This window comes from Capricornis sumatraensis, chromosome 7 (assembly GCF_032405125.1).
Source record: "Capricornis sumatraensis isolate serow.1 chromosome 7, serow.2, whole genome shotgun sequence".
Taxonomy (NCBI): domain Eukaryota; kingdom Metazoa; phylum Chordata; class Mammalia; order Artiodactyla; family Bovidae; genus Capricornis; species Capricornis sumatraensis.
Window position 1 is genome coordinate 60783479 of NC_091075.1, and position 22970 is coordinate 60806448.

General features: G+C 37.1%; 1 protein-coding gene across 1 annotated transcript in view; it reads left to right on the top strand.

Annotated features, from left to right (window-relative positions):
* The first annotated feature begins 4065 nt into the window (after nucleotides 1–4065).
* WDR19 (WD repeat domain 19) overlaps nucleotides 4066–22970 on the top strand; it is a 78212-nt gene continuing 59307 nt past the window's right edge. Inside the window, exons 1-8 of the mRNA XM_068975170.1 lie at nucleotides 4066–4153; nucleotides 4451–4516; nucleotides 6511–6636; nucleotides 9851–9966; nucleotides 13446–13561; nucleotides 16906–16986; nucleotides 18140–18252; nucleotides 18521–18694. Of these exons, the coding sequence (XP_068831271.1) occupies nucleotides 6524–6636; nucleotides 9851–9966; nucleotides 13446–13561; nucleotides 16906–16986; nucleotides 18140–18252; nucleotides 18521–18694 (713 nt within the window). The 5' untranslated portion in view covers nucleotides 4066–4153; nucleotides 4451–4516; nucleotides 6511–6523. The remainder of the gene's footprint in view (nucleotides 4154–4450; nucleotides 4517–6510; nucleotides 6637–9850; nucleotides 9967–13445; nucleotides 13562–16905; nucleotides 16987–18139; nucleotides 18253–18520; nucleotides 18695–22970) is intronic.

The following is a 22970-nucleotide window of genomic DNA, read 5'->3' on the forward strand; positions in this document are numbered from 1 at the left end:
CAAAGTCTAAGGGTTCGTTTTCTGGTTGTGAAGCTAGCACCCTTTTATGGGGTGTTGTATGTGTATAGAGCACCTGTTGACCTCCTTCGAAGAAAAATAGTATGTAAAATCACAACCAGAGGAGATCTACCAAGAAGCTAGTGACATTCAAATTTAGGGCACCCTCACTTGCATATAGGGGTTCCAGGGCAATGTGGTCATAAAATTGCAAAAGTAAAGTGCTTTTATGCTTTTGTTTTTTAAAGGGTGTCTTCTTGCTCCACGCAACTTGGATGCACCTGTGATTATAGGCACCTCTGTTTTCAATAGAGGTGGATTTGATCATCTTTTTAACATAGTAATTGCCTGTGATTGGTATAAAATTTAGACCATTGGAAGAGTTTTGTGTTACCACTGAGACTGTCACACCACCTGCAATTGTATCTGAACTTCACTTGCCTCAATATAGGCATCGTTTTTTAATTTTTAATTTAACCTAATGTTAAAATGTAAATTCATTCATTCAAACTCTTATGGTCCTCGATGTTTTGTATCAACACTTTAATATAAATATGTGAGCCAATGTACTTTAAAATATTTAGTAGCCACATTAAAATGTTTTTAAAAAAACAGGTACGGTTACCTTTCATAATATATTTTGTTTTACACAGTATATCCAAAACATTATCATTTCAACATGGAATCAGTATGAAAAATTATCAGTAAAGATAGTTTGCCTTCTTTCCTGTATTGTCTTTGTTTTTTTTTTAATATAAATTTATTTATTTTAGTTGGAGGCTAATTACTTTACAGTACTGTATTGGTTTTGCCATACATTGACATGAATCCACCAAGGGGGTACACGTGTTCCCCATCCTGAACCCCCCTCCCTCCTCCCTCCCCATACCATCCCTCTGGGTCATCCCAGTGCACCAACCCCGAGCATCCTGTATCATGCATAGAACCTGGACTGGTGATTCATTTCACATATGATAATATACAGGTTTCAATGCCATTCTCCCAAATCATCCCTCCCTCGCCCTCTCTCACAGAGTCCAAAAGACTTATATGCATCTGTATCCCTTTTGCTGTCTCGCATGCAGGGTTATCATTACCATCTTTCTAAATTCCATATATATGTGTTAGTATACTGTATTGGTGTTTTTCTTTCTGGCTTACTTCACTCTGTATAATAGGCTCCAGTTTCATCCACCTCATTAGAACTGAATCAAATGTATTCTTTTTAATGGCTGAGTAATACTCCATTGTGTATATGTACCACAGCTTTCCTATCCATTCGTCTGCTGATGGACATCTAGGTTGCTTCCATGTCCTGGCTATTATAAAGAGTGCTGCGATGAACATTGGGGTACACGTTGTCTCTTTCAATTCTGGTTTCCTCAGTGTGTATCCCCAACAGTGGGATTGCTGGGTCATATAGCAGTTCTATTTCCAGGTTTTAAAGGAATCTCCACACTGTTCTCCATAGTGGCTGTACTAGTTTGCATTCCCACCAACAGTGTAAGAGGGTTCTCTTTTCTCCACACCCTCTCCAGCATTTATTGCTTGTAGACTTTTGGATCGCAGCCATTCTGACTGGCGTGAAATGGTACCTCATTGTGGTTTTGATTTGCATTTCTCTGATAATGAGTGATGTTGAGCATCTTTTCATGTGTTTGTTAGCCATCTGTATGTCTTCTTTGGAGAAATGTTTTTTTAGTTCTTTGGCCCATTTTTTGATTGGGTCATTTATTTTTCTGGAATTGAGCTGCATAAGTTGCTTGTATATTTTTGAGATTAGTTGTTCATCAGTTGCTTCATTTGCTATTATTTCCTCCCATTCAGAAGGCTGTCTTTTCCCCTTGCTTATAGTTTCCTTTGTTGTGCAGAAGCTTATAAGTTTAATTAGGTCCCATTTGTTTATTTTTGCTTTTATTTCCAATATTCTGGGAGGTAGGTCATAGAGGATCCTGCTGTGATTTATGTTGGGAGAGTGTTTTGCCTATGTTCTCCTCTAGGAGTTGTATAGTTTCTGGTCTTACGTTTAGATCTTTAATCCATTTTGAGTTTATTTTTGTGTATGGTGTTAGAAAGTGTTCTAGTTTCATTCTTTTATAAGTGGTTGACCAGTTTTCCCAGCACCACTTGTTAAAGAGATTGTCTTTTCTCCATTGTATATTCTTGCCTCCTTTGTCAAAGATAAGGTGTCCATAGGTGCGTGGATTTATCTCTGGGCTTTCTGTTTTGTTCCATTGATCTATATTTCTGTGTTTGTGCCAGTACCATACTGTCTTGATGACTGTGGCTTTGTAGTAGAGCCTGAAGTCAGGCAGGTTGATTCCTCCAGTTCCATTCTTCTTTCTCAAGATTGCTTTGGCTATTTGAGGTTTTCTGTATTCTATACACATTGTGAAATTTATTTGTTCTAGCTCTGTGACAAATATCATTGGTAGCTTGATAGGGATTGCATTGAATCTATAGATTGCTTTGGGTAATATACTCATTTTCACTATATTGATTCTTCCAATCCATGAACAAGGTATATTTCTCCATCTATTAGTGTCCTCTTTGATTTCTTTCCCTGGTGAGTGTTTTATAGTTTTCTATATATAAGTCTTTTGTTTCTTTAGGTAGATATATTCCTAAGTATTTTCATTGCAGTGGTGAATGGAACTGTTTCCTTAATTTCTCTTTCTATTTTCTCATTATTAGTGTATAGGAATGCAAGGGATTTCTGTGTGTTGATTTTATATCCTGCAACTTTACTATATTCATTGATAAGCTCTAGTAATTTTCTGGTGTAGTCTTTAGGGTTTTTCTATGTAGAGGATCATGTCATCTGCAAACAGTTTTACTTCTTTTCCAATTTGTATCTCTTTTATTTCTTTTTCTGCTCTGATTGCTGTGGCCAAAACTATGTTGAATAGTAGTGGTGAAAGTGGGCACCCTTGTCTTGTTCCTGACTTTAGGGGAAATGCTTTCAATTTTTCAGGATAATGTTTGCTGTGGGTTTGTCATATATAGCTGTATTGTCTTTGAACGTCTAAATTTGGACTACCTGTATTTCAAGTCCTCAATAAAATTCCAAGTACACATGTGGTTTGTGGCTTCTATATCAGATGTGCTCAGTGGTATTTGACCCTTTGGAACTTAAAGGACTTGAACCCTCTCCAGGCTCCTCTGTCCCTAGGTTTCTCCAGGCAAGAATACCTGAGAGGGCTGCCATTTCCTCCAGGGGATCTTCCCGACCCAGGGATCGAACCTGGGTTTCCTGCATTGCAGGCAGATTCTTTATCACTGAGCCACCTGGGAAGCCCTCCATATTGTATACACAGTTCTTTGTTGTCTAAGTGAAAAGAATGATTTTTCAGTTGAAAAAGTATCCAGCCAATAGCCAAATTAAACACTTAACGATAAAGTGTATCTAATGGAGAAAGGAGAAAAAATACATTTGAAGGAGGTATAGATATTTTGTATTTCTGTCAAGGTTTTTTAATAACAACTTTATTAAATTTAATCCCCCCAAATCCATGCTATTAATAATTAGCTAAATTCCCTGGTAGCTCAGTTGGTAAAGAATCCACCTGCAATGCAGGAGACCTGGGTTCAATCCTTGGGTGGGGAAGATCTGCTGGAGAAAGGATAGGCTACCTGCTCTAGTATTCTGGCCTGGAGAATCCCCATGGACTGTAGTCCGTGGAGTTGCAAAGAGTCGGACACGACTGAGTGACTTTTACAAATTCAAGTTTAAATTTTTTAAATTTTTAATAGTTATAAAACACTAAATCATAAATTTTTATAAAATTAACATTTAGAAACATTCAAAAGCAAAAAAGTTTTATAGTAAATGCTCCTATGTATGTTGAGGTCTGTACTTGACCAGCCAGATTATGGTTATTTGGTTGGTTGGTTGGTTAATTGGTCATTTTATTTGTTACATTGTTGACTTCTTTGAGGTAAGCTCTAGCATAAGCCTTCACCATCCTGAATCCTACTGTTTTCATTATTATGTTTTGACATCTTTTCTGACCAACTGTTAATTGAATGTTTTAAAATATAAAAATTGTGTTGTGCTTTTTTAGCGTGTTTTCTCACTACTAGAAAAGACTTGGCTTGGCACACCAATACAGTTTACCTGGCAGAAAACATCAGGAAACTATCTTGCAGTAACAGGGTAAGATAACAGTGATTGTTAGTAAATCATCCTGACTCCACATGGTTGTATGCCCACCAAACCACACCATCTGTTCAGTAGAAATTCTTGAATGATGGTTGCATGGTGAGATAAGTAATATATTAATTTCCATTAATATCACAATTCATAGAACCTATTCCCTAGTGATAACTTTTTACATACAAATTATGAAACTATCATGAGAAAATATAGAAATCACTTGAATGTATAAGAAGACTCTTTAGATACATAAGAAGTAAAATTTAAATCATATCTTTTTGTTCTAATTGGTTTTAGAGCTGATCATATTGTGAAAATCTTTGATCGCCATGGTCAAAAAAGAAGTGAAATCAACTTATCTGGGTAAGTGCAGAGGTAGATCAAAAATTTTTTCCAACTTTGTGGCCTAAAAGATAAAAAGGCACTGTCTTAAAACTTATAATCAAGTAGAACTTTATAACATATTTCTAACCTGTATCTCTTCTTTTGCTTTCTCCATTCCAAAGAGATTTAGTTTTGTATACCATAAGCAGTTAATGAAATAGGTATGTAGCATATGAATTAAGAGTTTAATACATTCATTGACAGATAAGCTTTAAGGCAGAATTGTAAATGAGTCTATGTGAAAGAATTCTTATTTAATTATAAACAAGCCTTAGTGTATATATTTGCAGATAAGCCCTTACTGATGTAGTATTTCCTGTCTAATATAAATTGGGAAATAGTTACTTTCCACACTTTTTTTATCCTTTTTAAGAAAGTCATTCTAGATTACAGTAAGCATAACATAAGCATTTTTAATAATTCAGTGTGATCATTACCTGTATTAGTTATCTTACCCATAGTCTTAGTGATTATGATGATGTTTGCATAAGACCTAAGTGGTCTTAAGCTGCCAGGCTTTTGAAATTCACATCAGCCTTCTGTAGTTTATCAGCCACCATCTTTGCAAATTAAGTGGCTCTTCTTATCTCACACCCACCTAATGCCACCATTTTAGCATTTCCTATTGCTCTCTTAATTGTTGCTTCTGGTTTCTATATTCTGGGGAACAGAGGGCAAGCTAGTTATAATTATGTTTAAAATAAAGTGAAAGGCACTTAGTCAAAAACTTCTTTGACTAAGTTGTATGAGCTTTATTGCATAATCTCTGCAACATCGCTTTTGGTTATGCAATGTCCTTATTTTTTTGCTTCTGAGCTCTTTTGCCGTATTCAACATAGCTGAATTAGACTGACAAAAGATCACCAAATAAACAAAATGCTATTATATGTTGTCTTTAATGATTTTATTAAGAACTTGAAAATCTCACTCTTCCATACCTCTCAAAATCTGTGAAAATACTATAGAAAATATAAGATCCCAAAACATATTTTAACAGTTTGAAGAATAAAATAACTGAAGTGATTCCCAGATCTCTTAAATGGAAAGCTGAGTGTTGCTTCAGGGGCCCTCAAAGTCTGAGATCTGAGCTGGAGCTGATGTAATAATAATAGGAATAAAGTGCACAGTAAATGTAATGCACTGGAATTATCCAGAATCCATCTCCCAACCCTGAGTCCATGGAAAAATTGTCTTCCACAAAAGGCCAAAAAGGTTGGGGACCACTGGGTTGGTGCCCAAAAACAGTCTCCAAATGAAAAACAGAATCAGAAGGAAGAAAAGGTTACTCTCCAGGGAAGTTCTTAAATTATAATAAACATTTGGAGTAATTTTAAACAGTAAGAAACTTATTAAATAGAGCATTTCCTATTTATAACTATTTTGTTACCTTAAATTACTCTTCTTATCCTATTCAATATTAAGATATGAAATGAAAATAACTTTTCTTACTATGTATTTCAGAATTCAGTCTTTCTTACTGTTTGCAATCCTACATCTAACCAACCTTGCTCTGTTTAATACACAGCTTGTCTAGATATTTCACTTATCAGTACCTTCTTTTTCCCTCTGTGCATCTGAAACAACCTTTCAAAAGTTGATCACACAAATTTCCTTTTGATTGCAGACGTGATTCCTTTCTAGAGTATTTTACCACAAGAGCCCAGCTCTTTACAGGTGTCAAGAAAATCTATTAACCTATTAATATAATTGTATTTAATATAGTATGTGAAAATGATATTTAAAATAGAATTCAAAATGTTTCCATCCTCTCAACAACAACAAAATTGGTGTTAGTGTTATCCAGGCAGTGTATGTGGAGTTCTGTTTCTTACTTTAAAAAGTTTATGATTTAAAAAATAGATTGGTTAGACTTGCTATAGACAAGAATCACAAATGGTTGAGTGTTTTAATTTCTTTCCCCTACTTTAAAAAAAAAATGTGTAGTGATTGTTTTGTTCTCTTTTTGAAAAAAGTAACTGTGTTGCTATGGATTGGGACAAGAATGGAGATATTCTAGCAGTGATTGCTGAGAAATCCAGTTGCATTTATCTATGGGATGCCAACACAAACAAAACCAGTCAGTTAGAGAGTGGCTTGAGGTAAGGATAACTTTTTTTATGTTTTAAATCTTCACTTAGAAATACTACCTGCAGCTTTGATGCTAAAAAGGTCTTACTACATTCATTATAAATATTCTCTGATGAGTTATTTTCTTATAAAAGGGAAAAATTCATTTCTTTTAAAATTGTTATATATAATCCTATTAATTTTGCCCAATTAATTAGAATACAGTATCATTCTAAAGTATAAAGAGCTTCTTAAAAAGTTGCTTTCAATGGAATAGACTAAAAAGTCCAAAGAAGAGAGAAAAGATTTATGGGAAAATCTGGAAATAGGATGACTACAGGCATGACTGGATCTAGGAGTTGTAATGATGCAGTCTAGACATCTCACAGCTCTTTCTTTCTCTGTATTGACTTCTTCTAAGTCAGACTCTCTCTGTTTTTTAATTCTGTTGAAGTATAGTTGATTTATAATATTGTGTTAATTTCTGCTGTGCAGTAAAGTGATTCAGTTATACATATATGTACTTTTTCATATTCTTTTTCATTGTGGTTTATCACATGATATTGAATATTATTCCCTGTGCTATACAATAGGTCCAAGTCATTTATCCATCCTATATATATTTAGACTCTTTTAATGGCTACTGGCAGGTATCAGCTTCTACCATTCTTCACAGCAAGTTATGCCAGAGAAAAGGGCATGCCACTATTACATCACCAGTATCCTCTCAGTTCTTTAAAAGGTCTTTGAATAGGGTAGGCAGGGCCATAGGGTTGATAATCCTACCCATGAAGATTGGGGTAAATTCACAAGTGGAAGAAATCCTGGGCAGACAGAATAAATTACAGATCTCTGCTAAAATAGAAGCTGTTTGCCATATGGAAAAGAAAAACTTGTCAGTATTTACAACTGAAACTGCAATTTTGACCTTGAACAAGTTGCTTAACCTCTGCTTGAGCCTCAGTTTCTTCGTATATGTAAAATGAGTCTAGTAGTAATATCTGCCTCATACCATCATGTGGCCTATAAGTGCAGGAAGAGATCACACATCTACCATAAGATTAGACTTTACTTTTCCGACTTATTTATCAAGGAATAACAGAGCAGGTCAAAACATCCCCCTAGTGCAGGTTCCCTTGACCCTCCAAAGTGACACACAAGAAATGCATCCACAGGCAATAGTGTCTGACCAACATCAAGCCTTACTAGATCTGAGAACCTCCACTTCTTGCTCTGCCCTTTTACACTTCCATACGTCACTTTTCAGAAGGATTTTATACAGTCTGTGCTTCCATTCAAGAAAGTGGAAGTGTTAATTGCTCAGTTGTGTCCAACTCTTTGTGACCCCATGGGCTGTAGCCTGTCAGGCGTATCTGTTCATGCAGTTCTCCAGTGCCGGGAGCCAGCGTGAGGAATTCCACCCGTGACAAGGTCATGCGGCAGAGCTCTGATGGCAAGGCTAATCAGACCTCAGGTTTTCCCCCTGGAATTTCCTGAGCATCCACCCCCTCAAAAATAAGAATCTGCCTGCTTTTCCACTCTTCTAATATTCTCTGGAAAAAGTCAAATCAGGGCTTTAGTCTTCTGCATTTGAAAGGGATGTTTCAGCTCAAACCCCCTCTGATAACTCTCTAGCTTGCCTAACAGGTTCCCCCGGACCTCTTACAGCTTGTGAATTGCTTACAGCCCCCCAACCGCGAGAGGCACAGAGCTTAAAGCATCTTAAGATACAGAACCTTTTCTAAGAGCTAAAAATCATATCGGTGACGGGTTTTCACTGTTGACTCAATGATTGCCACCAGGCCTCCATATTCTTTATCTTTTAGGCACCTGGGAGGATGTTAATCAATGTAAACGGGATATGGAAAAAGATATATAGTAGTTTTGATGTTAGCAACACTAGACTTTTGAGTTAATTACTTTTCTTTGTTATATATCACTGCACTCCTCTTGTGTCCTTGCTATGTAAGAATGTAACTTTATTTAGTGCTTTCTGAGAGTGGCACCAGACTTTGGGAAGATCAACACAAATAAGTCTTCTGGTTGACAAACCCTTATCAGAAAAAAGGCTGTGAAATGTTAATTGGCCTTTTTGGCCAGAAGATGATATAAATCACCTAAGACTTGTGTATACAATTAGGTATGCAGAGGGAAAAGCCTGGTTTTGATAAGAGTCTGGGCTGCTAACGCTGCATAACTTTGTGTTACCCATTGATCTCCATGTTTTATCAAAAGTATAAAAGGCCTTCTGAACAATAGAGGAGGGGGCCAGTCGCTGGACTGGTTTCCCCCGTGTCTCCTCTCTAATTTCTGACTGAATTCCCATCTGGGGCGTGGAGGCTCACCATGTATACTTACTTGTCCCGGCTTTTAAGATCCATGCGAAGGGGAGCCCAAGGTGGGGCACCCCCCAATATGCAAGAGGATGCCGGTGGCCTAACGTAGATGGTGCAAACTCCTTGTCTGGAACTTTATTGGCTTCCCACGTAAACCAAGTTATTCAGCCTTCTTTCTCCACTTAATTTTCCTACTACACTATTTCTTCCTAATTTAATCTTATATTTCTATATTAATAAAGAAATAAGTTCTCCTTGCCAATGCGGTCCCCACTTCGAATTCCCTGGATCCACCGGGGCTGGACCCCGGCACTCCAGGCAAGGATACTGGATTGGGTTGCCATTCCTCCTCCCAGGGATCTTCCAACCCGGGTCTCTCACATTGCAGGTGGATTCTTTACCATCTGAGCCACCAGGGAAGCCCAAACCTCCTTCTGAGATACCCTTAATAGTGACAGAGCTGGAAAATCTATATCCTTTTTCAAATCATGAATTCCCAATAATTTTTTCAGTTTATTATATCACATTTTTAGACTTGTTAAAAGCTTAAGATGTTATCCATTAAGATTTTTATGCCAATTAGAGTTACAACAATAATTAGTAGACAGATCAATAACTATCTTATCATTAGTCATCTCCTGAAATTTGAGATTCCATCATGACTGAGTTGAAGCCTTTTATTCGTTATACATTTGTATTTTAGGTCTCACTGACTTAAGATCATTTTATAGTGTCTCAAAATACCTTTAGCACTTACTCTTTGTTCTAAATCATTAAAATTGTAATTTTATACTTCAGCTTCTAAGTGGGTATTACAGTTATTCATGAAATTCACGAAGCACTTTTTAAAAGGACTGCTTAGGAGGTTGTGGTTGTAAATTGTTTAGTAATTTATATCTTAATGTTACAGGGATCAATTGTCTTTCCTTCTTTGGTCAAAATTTGGAAGTTTCCTGGCCGTTGGAACTGTTAAAGGAAATTTGCTAATTTATAATCATCAGACATCTCGAAAGATTCCTGTCATTGGTAGGTTACAGCTGGAAACACTGCTAAATATTTGGGATGCTTTAACATAAATGTAAATTTTATCACTTCAGGTTTCCCTGATATTGCAGGGGAAATTTTGTAGTTTAAAATTGACTTCCCTTGTCAAGCCATACCTCTGTCTAACTAGAAGATCCATCTTCACTACCTACTAAGAACTTCCCAGGTTACAGAGAACAGGTTGCAGTAAGGTGGATGAGCCTGTGCCTCTGGACACCAGTACATTAACAGCATGATTTCCATCTGTCCCTTTCTCACCCAGATTATGCCTCTGGTGTGGAGTAGCTCATGTGCCTATCAACACGTTAGTAGATGGGCTAAAACATTTGGCCACTTCTTGGGCATAGTATATCCATATTCCTAATTCTCACCCCTCACTCTCTCCAGTCACTAATTTAATCTGGGAGTGAGCTAGGAGTTATTTTTACCTCAGGGTATATGACTGGAGGGTATGTGTATTTATTCCTTCTTTGACCTTCTTGATTCAGCCTCTTTGATTCCCCCAGCCTCTGAGCACTTAGCATCTGACTACCTGAAGGAAATAGTATTGATTTTTTTCAATTGTTGTAACATCATGCTGGTGAGGGGTGAAATGGGTAGGCTTAATTACATACAAGTGGCCAGTATAATCTACTGCTAATGGAAGAGTTAAATGCTGGAGATAATAGTGCCCACAGAATACTTGAGAAAGTGCTTTTCAGTTAAAGACACTTATTCATTTCAAATTATTTTCACATATATGTATATCTTTCATATGGGTGTTTTTAGCACTCTAGCTGTACAGTTACATCATTGATCCATTTGAAAAATTGAACTAAAAAATCAGCTTTCACCATGTAAATTAATTTGTTTGACTTAAGTAGGCATTTTCTGTATCCTACTTCATTTATAGGCGTGTCCTACCAGTTAACTTACAGTCCTTAGATAGCTTAACACTTGAGGTAATAAGAAAATAATCATGTCAAAACATGATTATTTTGCATCATTATTTGTTCATATGTACATGATTTTATATGTGATCTTTGTATTTAATATGAATATTGATTCTAATTCAGTCTAATTTTTTTTATTTTTTTTAAATTCAGTCTAATTTATTAACTGTGTAAAATAGACCTGAAAATATTCAGGTTAGTTGTACATTTTAGGCCCTTTCACTGCCTCTTTCAGAGTTTGTTGTGATTTGTAGGTGTGCTTTTTTTTCCTCTGAAATAATTTACTTTTCTAAAACCAAGGCATTTCACTTCCAGAAGCAGCTGCACAAATGCACAATCAGCAGGTGGTTTTTACAGTAACTAAATATCTGTTCCCTTGTTACATCTTGCTCTGATTTCTTTCCTTGAACTGGGTTAGATACAGGCAATCCTCACTTTGCATGATTCTAATATGCATGAATTTCATTGACCACAGTTTACTTAATATTGCCAGTTTCCCAATAACATGATTCACATTTCAGTAACTGTGGTATATTCCTGTAAGTTAATATTAATTAAATAAGTCAATACCTGCCTGGAACACTGTTAAGTAAGCACACGAAAATGTTAACTGTTATCGTTGATGTTAAGACTAACCTGAGTTCTGAGCACTGGAAGAAAAGGAGAGATTTTCTTCTCTCTGTCCTGAGTGTAGGATGAAGTTTGTCCTTGGCATCTTTCCACCTCTCTTAATGTACTCCTTTATCCCTTCTAATACCTATTACTTTGGACACCCCAGTTCCATTGCACTACCTAAATCTCTTAATCTATGATCAGCAAAATTTCCTATATTCCTGTCTCTTCTCTGAATGTTCCCTTCATTTTTGTGCTCTGGTCTCCTGGTTTGAAATGTTACCTCTGTAGTCCCATGTTTGTCTCTTCCAGACTCTAGACTCATGCAAGCAATTGCTTACTCAAGAGCTCCAGTGAAATTTCTAGTAAATACTTCAGATTTGATATCACCAAACCGTGCAGCTGTTCCCTCTCATCATTGGTATCTTTTCATCCTCTTGGACGTTTAAGCCAAATCTTACTGTTATCCTGACTCTTATCTTCCTCATACCCTCTATACCAAATGTGCCAGAAAATGTTACAAGATCTACCTCCAAATATGTCCAGAATCAACTGGTCTCACCACCTCTACCAGTACCACCACCACCATGGTGTGGAGCTCAGACATCTTCTACCTGCATCTCTGCAATCTCTTAACCGGTCTCCCTGCTTCAACTCTTGCCCTGCTATAATAATATTCTCAACTCAGAAGCCCAAGTGAGCCTTCTGCTCAGAACTCTCCAGTGGCTCTTCATGTCACCCAAGATCAAAGTCAGAATCCTTACAATGGCTAGCCAAGCCCTCTATGACCTGGCCCTTGAAAACTGTGATTTCATCTCTTAGTTACCTTTCTTTACTTTCTGGCCTCCCTCTCCTAGCTGAGCCTCTAACACACTGGACACACTCTTGCTTCAGGGTCTACTGACTTAATAACTATTTATTTAGAGCCTGCTTTCTGCAGAGATACTGTAATAGGTTCAATAAGGGGTACAAGGGATAAAATAAGCATGATCTCTGTCTCAATAACAGCTAAAATAGCTAACACTTATATAGCATTTCCTGTATGGCTGGCAGTCTTCTAAGTGCTTTAGCTCATTTGATCCCCAACCCTGTGAGACAGCTTCTACTATTATCCCCAGTTTTTGGACAGTGTGACGAAGGAATAGAAAGGTTAATTTACCCAAGGTTTTGTGATAAGTAGTGGAGCCACTTACTCAAAATAGGCAGCCTGCCTCCAGAAACTGTATACTTAACCTTGAGACTTTTGAGTATTTATCTATTCTAACACCTTTAACGAATACCTGGTGTCAAGTCATGTGATTTCCACCCCAAAATGTAGTTTTTGCACTGACTAGATTGCTTAATTAAAAAGCATTCTGTTACTTAGTGGCTCTCTAATATCCTTCACTAGCTAAATGACTCAGTTCTTAACATAAGTCTCACTAAAGTGCATTCATATTTGTACCTCAGTATTGTTACAAATCACTGTATGTCTTTTAGTTGTATACAAATAATCAAAATTGTGATGTTGAATTGGCTTATGCCAAGGGTCTCCCACATCATAAAGCTGAATATAATAAAGATAACTTCAGTGCTTTGAGATTTACTTCTTTTAAGACATTACTGTGATAGGTCTTGTTATATGGTTAAACAAACAAACTTGTCGAGGGGTGGGATATCTTTTTATGTTAGGACCTATGCTCATATTCACGTAAAAAGCTGGAAAATAGGATTGCCCTTATATACAGTTATCTTGATTTAAAACTTTTTATAAACTGTTTTAAATAAGGCTGCTTAGACACTAAACTGCTTTGAAATTTTAAATTCCTTGTTTGTTTAATTTCCATAGTATATTATCTAACTTTGAAATTACCATCACAGATTTTGTAAAAATTTTTTTTGAGAAATCAATATGTACAAAAATCATCTCTTTTGCAGGAAAACATACTAAGAGAATCACATGTGGATGTTGGAATGCAGAAAACATGCTTGCTTTAGGTGGTGAAGATAAAATGATTACTGTTAGTAATCAGGAAGGTGACACAATAAGACAGGTAATACAGTAACATCTCTTTGACTTGCTGTATTAAGATTTTCCTCCAAAATAAAGTTTGTCTATCAAACTGACCTATAAAATTTTAAAATCTCTATGAGAGATGTTTACAATAACTTCATATTCTAAACATCAAGTTTTTTCTTTTTATGTACTAGGACATTTTTCTTTTAATACAAATACTTTGTCCAAATTTCCTCCTTTGTACACTTCCTGTTGGCTAGTGTTAGCTTGGATTATCAGCTCTGTGGTTATAATCAACCATTATATTTGTGAATATCTCTTATTTTATATGGGTATTTACAATGTAAATCTTAACCACTGGACTCAGCCAGATCTGCCTGATTCTAAAGCCTACTCCTTTAGCTGATATGTTAAATTGGTTCCAGACTAATCCTAATTAAATTTAATTTTAGGATTAAATTTTACTGCTGTTCAAATTTCCCATGATTAAGGGAATTTGTATTACCCATAGCTATATAATCTTACCAGTGGCAAAATTTCAATTCGGATGACTTGGCTTATGGTTTATTTAGTATTTCTAGAGCAATAGTGACTGACACATTCTTTGAATACTGCTAGTTTTACATTAATAGGTCCTTCATTAGCTATTTATTGCTGCATAACAAATTACCCCTGAAACTTAGCAGTTTAAAATAACAGATGCTGCTTTGCCATTTTTGTGGGTGAGTAGTCCAGACACAGCTAAGCTGAGTGCTTCTGCCTCAGGGTCTCTCACAAGGCTGCGGTCATTTTAGCAGTCTGGACTGCAGTCTTATCTGAAGTCTTGACTAGGGACAAGTCTATTTCCAAGCTCATGAGGTTGTTGAAATGCAGGCTGTTAGGCTCAGGGCTTAGCTCCTCTCACTATTGACTGGAAGCCTGCCTCATTTTATAGTCACATGTATCTATCCATAGCATATCTCACAACAAAGCCGCTGGCAAGAGAATGAGAATAGTCATTCAAGACTTAAGCCATAACCTCTTAATAAATAACCTGATCTCAGAATTATTTTCGCCATATTCTGTTCTCTAGAAGTGAGTCACTAGGCTCAGCACATACTCAGGGTCTGGGTGGCAATTGCACTAAGGCATAAAAACCAGGAGGCGAGGACCATTGTGGACCATCCTAGAGGCTGCCTGCCATAGGCCCCCTTCTCTCAGGAAGAGAAAACTAATCATGATAAAACACATGTAGCCTTATATGATTGTCAAATGTGTGATATAGCCTACAAACCCTGTAGCATTTGTGAGATAGAGGAGATAAATGAATGTTGGATTGTGAATTTGTAAGAGAGAAGATCTAAATCAGTCAAGGGTGAAGGCTAAACTATTTTAACAGAGACCCAAAATGACAAGGACTCTTAAGAATATAGTAGTTTGGGTGGCTTTTTCCTCTTTCATTTTATCGTACAACAGAGGTAAGCAGGTCATCTGTGTATCTCTGCTTCTCCAGGTTGCGTAAAGTCCCCCTTCTCTCCTTCCCCACCCTTCCTTCCATCTTAATGTTTTGCCATTTATTAGGGTGTTTTGCCCTCATTAGCACCACATCTGCATTTCAGCCCCAGGGAAAGGAAAAAGAGAAGTGGAGTGCAAGAAATTGTAAGCTACCTGATCTGGGAGATGCAGTCATTACTGCCATTCATATCACATGAACCTAGTCATATGGTCAAACCTAAGTGCTGCCATGGAAAGCTGCAAATTTAGTCTCCCTAGGTGACCATGTACCCTGCTAAAACTTGTTATAGAGGATATTGGAAGACTTTTATCAGTTGCTGTCATTCACTCCAAGCAGAACAGAACAAAGATAGGAGGAAAAACTTACTATGGCTCGTTCAAGACTGGAATGACTGAAAATTTGGGCTTTGAGAATTTGCAGAAGTCTGAAGAAGAAAGTTGGTTCTTATATCTGGAAAGCTTTGAAACTGAGGTAGAAGTAACTCAGCGTGATTCCAGTGATTCTTAGGGAAGGCATTGCTGTAAAAATAGTTTCTAGAAACCTTGTAATTTTCATCAATCTGTATTGTTATCCTTTAGAATTCTAATACTACAGGCCCAGCTCTTGTGTCCATACCAGACATCATCAGTAGATACTGGCATTTTTTTCTTCACTGAAATCAAGACATGACCTTAGAATACTATTCCACATCTAACATCCCAGGAAGCCTCTACCACTGAGCTGTTATTTACATACAAGATAACTGTCTCCCATTTTTAATCCCAAGAATTATGCTTCCAGAATATGACATACTAAAGTTGTAATTTAGTAAACAAAGCATACATTGTAAGTATTGTTTCATCTGGTATTTTCTCCGAATTGCTTATACTTGGCTATTCTGCAAAGCACTCCATCGTTACTCATGTGGATTTATTTTTTATTTATCCTGCTTGTCTTGCTTCCTAAATCTGAAGATTGCTGTCATTCGTCAGTTCTGAAAAATTCTTAGTCATTGTCTACTTGAAATTTGCCTCTTGCCCTTGCTCTTCTCTTTCTGCAGCAACTGTTAGACATATGTTTGACCATCTGATGTCTCTTAATCTCTCTTTAATAGTTTCTTTTTGTCACTCTGTGCAATCTTCAGGGTAATTTCCACAAATCAGTTCACTTATTCTTCAAATACATCTAATCTTCTATCCCATCAGTCCTTCCCATTGTAATGACCCTAATTTTTATTGGTGGAAAGTACTTTGTAGTTCTTTTTTAAAACCTGCTTGGACTTTTAAAGAAAGTGTTGTCTTTTCTTCTATTTTTGAGTCTTTTATGTTTATAATCATTTTTAAAGTATTTTATGATCTTTTTCCAATAATTTTGTTCTTTTTAGATCTGCTGACCCTTGCTCTTGGTACATTGCTTGTGAATTTTCTCATTTTGAATTGGGAGCTTATCTACTATAGGAAGTTGTTTGCAGCCTTGGAAGAAAGAGGCTTTAGATTTGTTTTTGCTGAACACTGCAGGGAGTTTCTAGACCACTCAGAGTATAACTTTGGACCTTAGACCACAATGAGTATAGAAGGGAAACATTTGAAACACTCGAGTCAAATGGGTTCATTATCATCTCTCTTTATCAGCCAGATATCTGGAGCATCAGTTCCTGCACTCACTTTGCTTTTCAGTTTGATCTTTGCCTATGGGCCACAGAAATCTTCCTTACCTTCTTTCAGGCTTATCTTAGCCATTTAATAAGATACATGTTCAGTTTCATCCTGAATTTCTAGAACTTTGTAGCAGTGGGATTTTCAGGTTATTCAGTCCAGTGTATTCAGAAATGAAAGCAAGTTCCCTGTTTTGTTAATGGAATTTGGATGTGGGGTTTATTCATGGTGATACTATGTTCATCTCCACAGATACCAGTGAGATCGGAGCCTAGTGACATGCAGTTTTCCATGATGAAGACTAATGACCGAACCTCCGCTGCTGAAAGCACAGTAAGTGTTCTAAATCCAGGCCCAACTTATTTTGGTAATTTTGTAGGATATACTGTCTCCTTTTCTGGGATGGTTCAGAATCTCCATTAAAATAATTATGGTGCATCACTTATTAAACCAACATAGACCCCAGTTTCTCAGGCCTAAATGTTGTTTCTGCTGCCACCTAACATCAAAACAATTGAAGACAGCGTCCTGTAGCGCTGTTGTTGCTCTCCGTATGGTAGCAAAAACAGTGGGGGCGCCTTGAAAAACAAGAGTATTGATTTCTATATCTTTTAGATTTTTTCATTCTTATCAGATATGGGGACCAGAATGCCAGAAATTACTAGTTTTATTTTTTTAACACCTTAGATTTATTTTCCCTGCCACATTTTAACATTCTGAAGTCCAGATGGTTTTCACAATCAACCAGAATATATTTAATGAAGTAATGTTTTTCTTTATTTCTTAAAAAGATGTTATATTGATAATGACTCATAACCGATAGCATCTTCAAAGCAAGGAAATATACCAAAGTGTTTCTGTTTATATATATATATCCATTACGCTTAGTGAGCCCAAATTGGTAATGTACTCTTCTGTCTCGATACAGTTACACTCTCAGCTGAGAATTACAGTTTAGTATTGGCCTGTGAGTAACAGGGATACTAGTCTAGCCACATTGACCAGTGGCCTGCGGTGATGGAAAAAGTGATGATATAAAAAGCTGAGCTAGATTATCCACACAGGTGTGGACAGGTAGTCCCACGTGGTTCAGAATGAAAATCAGATGGCCTTAGGGTAGAAGAGTTGGTATACTCTGAATGTGAGTTTAATTCCAATGGAACTGTGTCACACTTACCTTCTTGTACTGCACGGTACTCTTATTAGAGGTACAGAGAATTTTAAAAAGTTATTCCATTGAGCTATTTTAGTATACTTCCAAGGGTATATTGGGTATGTGTAAACCCAAGGATCCTTCCCAGACTACATTTTAGGAAAATGGTACAAATGTTTTGAGTTAGTCACGTTGTTTCCTTATTAATTTATAACATTTAACACTAAATTTGGCTCAGTTGTTTTTCTAAATTAGGTTTATGCTATTTGAATTTGCTTATTAGTCTTTTCATGAAGTACTGAACATTCCTCTCATAATTCCTATTTTTGGCAGATAAGTGTAGTGGTTGGCAAGAAAACTTTGTTTCTTTTTAATCTGAATGAACCAGATAACCCAGTTGATATGGAGTTTCAGCAGCACTATGGCAACATTGTCTGCTACAGCTGGTATGTACAGAAGCACAATACACAGAGTCTTTCCTTACCAATTATAATGTGTTTCTTTTTTGTCTGTAGCATTTTCACTCCTCTATGTGACATTTTCTGGATTGCAGTCTGAGACTTAACATGTGAAACTACCTAGCATGTTATCTGGCAAATAGACCCTTGATAGATGATATTCTCTGTTTCCTTAATGTTAAGGTACTTTTTTATTACTGTATTGCAAATGACAGTTAATCTTCCTTTTACTGTATTACTGCCTTTGTTGCTGTAGGTACGGTGATGGCTACATCATGATTGGTTTTTCTCGTGGAAGTTTTGTGGTCATTTCCACTCATATTCGAGAGATCGGTCAAGAAATATTTCAGGCTCATGACCATAAAGACAGTCTAACCAGTATTGCAGTATCACAGACCCTTAACAAAGCTGCTACGTGTGGTGATAACTGGTAAGTTATATTCATGTATTCCTAGGAAAGCTTATTTAAGGAGTAGTCAAGAGATTCAACAAGATGTTGTTAACTAATGTTAATCTATCCACCATACTTGCACAATTAGAACATGTTTGCAGTTGAAAATTTCTAAGATACCTTTACCTTTGCCTTGAACACTCAGGATAAAACCTAAAATACTAAATGTGTACCAGATACAAAACCTAAAATGGAGTATACTTTAAAATCAGTCATAATATAAAATCAACACACAGAAATCCCTTGCATTCCTATACACTAATAATGAGAAAGTAGAAAAAGAAATTAAGGAAACAATTCCATTCACCATTGCAACGAAAAGAATAAAATACTTAGGAATATATCTACCCAAAGAAACTAAAGACCTATATATAGAAAACTATAAAACACTGATGAAAGAAATCAAAGAGGACACTAATAGATGGAGAAATATACCATGTTCATGGATCGGAAGAATCAATATAGTGAAAATGAGTATACTACCCAAAGCAATTTACAAATTCAATGCAATTCCTATCAAGCTACCAGCCATATTTTTCACAGAACTAGAACAAATAATTTCAAGATTTGTATGGAAATAGAAAAAACCTCGAATTGCCAAAGCAATCTTGAGAAAGAAGAATGGAACTGGAGGAATCAACTTGCCTGACTTCAGGCTCTACTACAAAGCCACAGTCATCAAAACAGTATGGTACTGGCACAAAGACAGACATATAGATCAATGGAATGAAATAGAAAGCCCAGAGATAAATCCACACACATATGGACACCTTAGCTTTGACAAAGGAGGCAAGAATATACAATGGAGTAAAGACAATCTCTTTAACAAGTGGTGCTGGGAAAACTGGTCAACCACTTGTAAAAGAATGAAACTAGATCACTTTCTAACACCGCACACAAAAATAAACTCAAAATGGATTAAAGATCTAAATGTAAGACCAGAAACTATAAAACTCCTAGAGGAGAACATAGGCAAAACACTCTCAGACATAAATCACAGCAGGATCCTCTATGATCCACCTCCCAGAATTCTGGAAATAAAAGCAAAAATAAACAAATGGGATCTAATTAAAATTAAAAGCTTCTGCACAACAAAGGAAACTATAAGCAAGGTGAAAAGACAGCCTTCTGAATGGGAGAAAATAATAGCAAATGAAGCAACTGACAAACAACTAATCTCAAAAATATACAAGCAACTTATGCAGCTCAATTCCAGAAAAATAAACGACCCAATCAAAAAATGGGCCTAAGAACTAAATAGACGTTTCTCCAAAGAAGACATGAGGATGGCTAACAAACACATGAAAAGATGCTCAACATCACTCATTATCAGAGAAATGCAAATCAAAACCACAATGAGGTACCACTTCACACCAGTCAGAATGGCTGCGATCCAAAAATCTGCAAGCAATAAATGCTGGAGAGGGTGTGGAGAAAAGGGAACCCTCCTACACTGTTGGTGGGAATGCAAACTAGTACAGCCACTATGGAGAACAGTGTGGAGATTCCTTAAAAAATTGCAAATAGAACTACCTTATGACCCAGCAATCCCACTGCTGGGCATACACACCGAGGAAACCAGAATTGAAAGAGACACATGTACCCCAATGTTCATTGCAGCACTGTTTATAATAGCCAGGACATGGAAACAACCTAGATGTCCATCAGCAGAGGAATGGATAAGAAAGCTGTGGTACATATACACAATGGAGTATTACTCAGCCGTTGAAAAGAATTCATTTGAATCAGTTCTGATGAGATGGATGAAACTGGAGCCGATTACACAGAGCGAAGTAAGCCAGAAAGAAAAACACCAATATAGTATACTAACACATATATATGGAATTTAGAAAGATGGCAATGACGACCCTGTATCAAGACAGGAAAAAAGACACAGCTGTGTATAACGGACTTTTGGACTCAGAGGGAGAGGGAGAGGGTGGGATGATTTGGGAGAATGGCATTCTATCATGTATACTATCATGTAAGAATTGAATCTCCCGTCTATGTCTGACGCAGGATACAGCATGCTTGGGGCTGGTGCATGGGGATGACCCAGAGAGATGTTATGGGGAGGGAGGTGGGAGGGGGGTTCATGTTTGGGAACACATGTAAGAATTAAAGATTTTAAAATTAAAAAAAAATAATAAAATATGTAAAAAAAAATAAAAAAAAAATCAGTCATAAAAATAAAATGGGCACTTCTGGGTAACAGGGAGTAAGTACCCTTGACTCTGTCTCTCTCACCAAATACAGCCATAAAACCTGAAGAGAACTCATGAAACAGCTATGTAAGGATTCTGAAAAGTAAATAGTAGCAGGCAGATTGGAGAAGAAAGCCCGCATTTGAAGTACCACTGAGCCAGCGGTGAGTCTCCTTGTGTGTCTTCTGGTCTCAGCCAGGACTCAAGGCAGCCTGAGACCTGGACGTAAGCACTGGAGCAGAGACAGACAGAGCTCTGAAAGAAGCCCTTTAGTTCTGGCTGAACTTTCAGTAAAGAGAACTCCTAACACTCAGACTAAGTTGGGGAAATCCCTCAATTTTCTCTCCCCCCCCACTTCTTTGTTCTTTCATGCCCTAGCCATCAAGCAGTCCACCATGGCAGTGACAGCAAGGACCCACAGGCACCTGAAACCCTGAAGGAAGCTAACCTTCCTCTCCAGTTGAGGGAACTGTGGTCCCAAGAAGATGGGGCATACCCCTGCTGTTTATTTTTCTCTCTGTCCTTTCACTGCTTGGCCACCGGTGCAGTTGTAGGAAGACCAAAGGAGAATAACTAGAGCCCAGCTTTTGTGCTGGAAGACCAACAAGGGGAAGTCCAGGTATATTCTGATATACCTGGGAGGTCCTAGAGAAGGAGGAACTCTGGAAAGTAATCCTACAAAGATACTTATGAAGTCCCAGGTTCATCTCTGAGCTTTGTGTGTGTATCATATCCTACATGCCTGACAAAGACTTTGAGAACTGAACTAAGGGATAGACCATAGCCCAGGTCCTGTACTGGCCACTGAGTGGACCATACAAGGACATACCTGAATACCACTGCCAAGGGTTTGGAAGTGGAACAGTCATTGAAATCATAGCCCACAGAAGGCTGGTCGAAATGTGTGGCCCGAACCCAACTGGGCCAATTGCCTCCTTAAAAAAAAAATTTAACTTCTTCCGTGGGATTTAAACAAGACAGAGTCTCATAATTGTGAAACTGTCCAGAATATAACCCCAATTTGCTTGACACATGAGGAATCAGGAAAATTTTGACTGACTTGAGAAAAGACAATCAAAGGACCCCAGTGCTGAGGTGATGCATGTAGCAGCTATTATAAAAAGGTTCCAAAAGGTAACAGCATTCTCAAAACAGACTGAAACATAACCTCAGGGGGGGAAAAAATGGAACCTATAAAGAAGAACCAAATGGCAATTCTAGAACTGAAAAAATAAAATTAATACAGTATTTGTAATATCAGAATAGAAATCACAGTAAAAGAGTTGGTGAACTTAAAGATAGATCAATAGAAATACCCATTCTGAACACAGAGGAAAAGATTTAAAAAAAAGCCTCAGGGACCTTGAAACTACCAAAATGTCTAACATTTGTGTCATTAAAATCTCAAAAATAAAGGTTGGAAGCATCTCATGTTTGACCAAAGACAACCTATATATTATACAAGCTCAGCAAACCCCCAAAAGGATAAATCCAAAGAAATCTAGGCCCAGACTCATCATGGTTAAACTGCTAAAAACTAAAGGCAAAGAAAAGGTTTGGAAGAGAACATTTTGAATGACAGCAGATTTCTCACCATAAACCGTAGTGACCAGGAGGAAACTCATAACACTTTTAAATTGCTGAAAGAAAAGAATCGTCAACCAAACTTCCATCTATATCCAGTAAAAATAGCAATCAGTAATGAAGGTGAAATAAACATTCTCAGATGAAGGAAAATGAAGAGAATTTACTGCCAGTGGGCTTCCTCTAAAAGAACTACTGAAGGAGGTTCTTCAGATAGGAGATAACAGGTGACAGAATGAAACTTGGAATGTCAAAAATAAAGTAAGGCAATAGAAACGGAAAATAACAGTAGATAAAGTGAAGGTGTTGGTCACAAAGGCTACTGGTGAAATCACATCAGGAACTTATATTTGTTTATGACCGTGGGCTGCTATGAAGAGGGCATGTATGTGCATAAAGGGACTAGTGTTCATTTAAGATCACTGCAGGCCACTTGGCCAAACAAAATAGATGCCAGAGCAGCTATA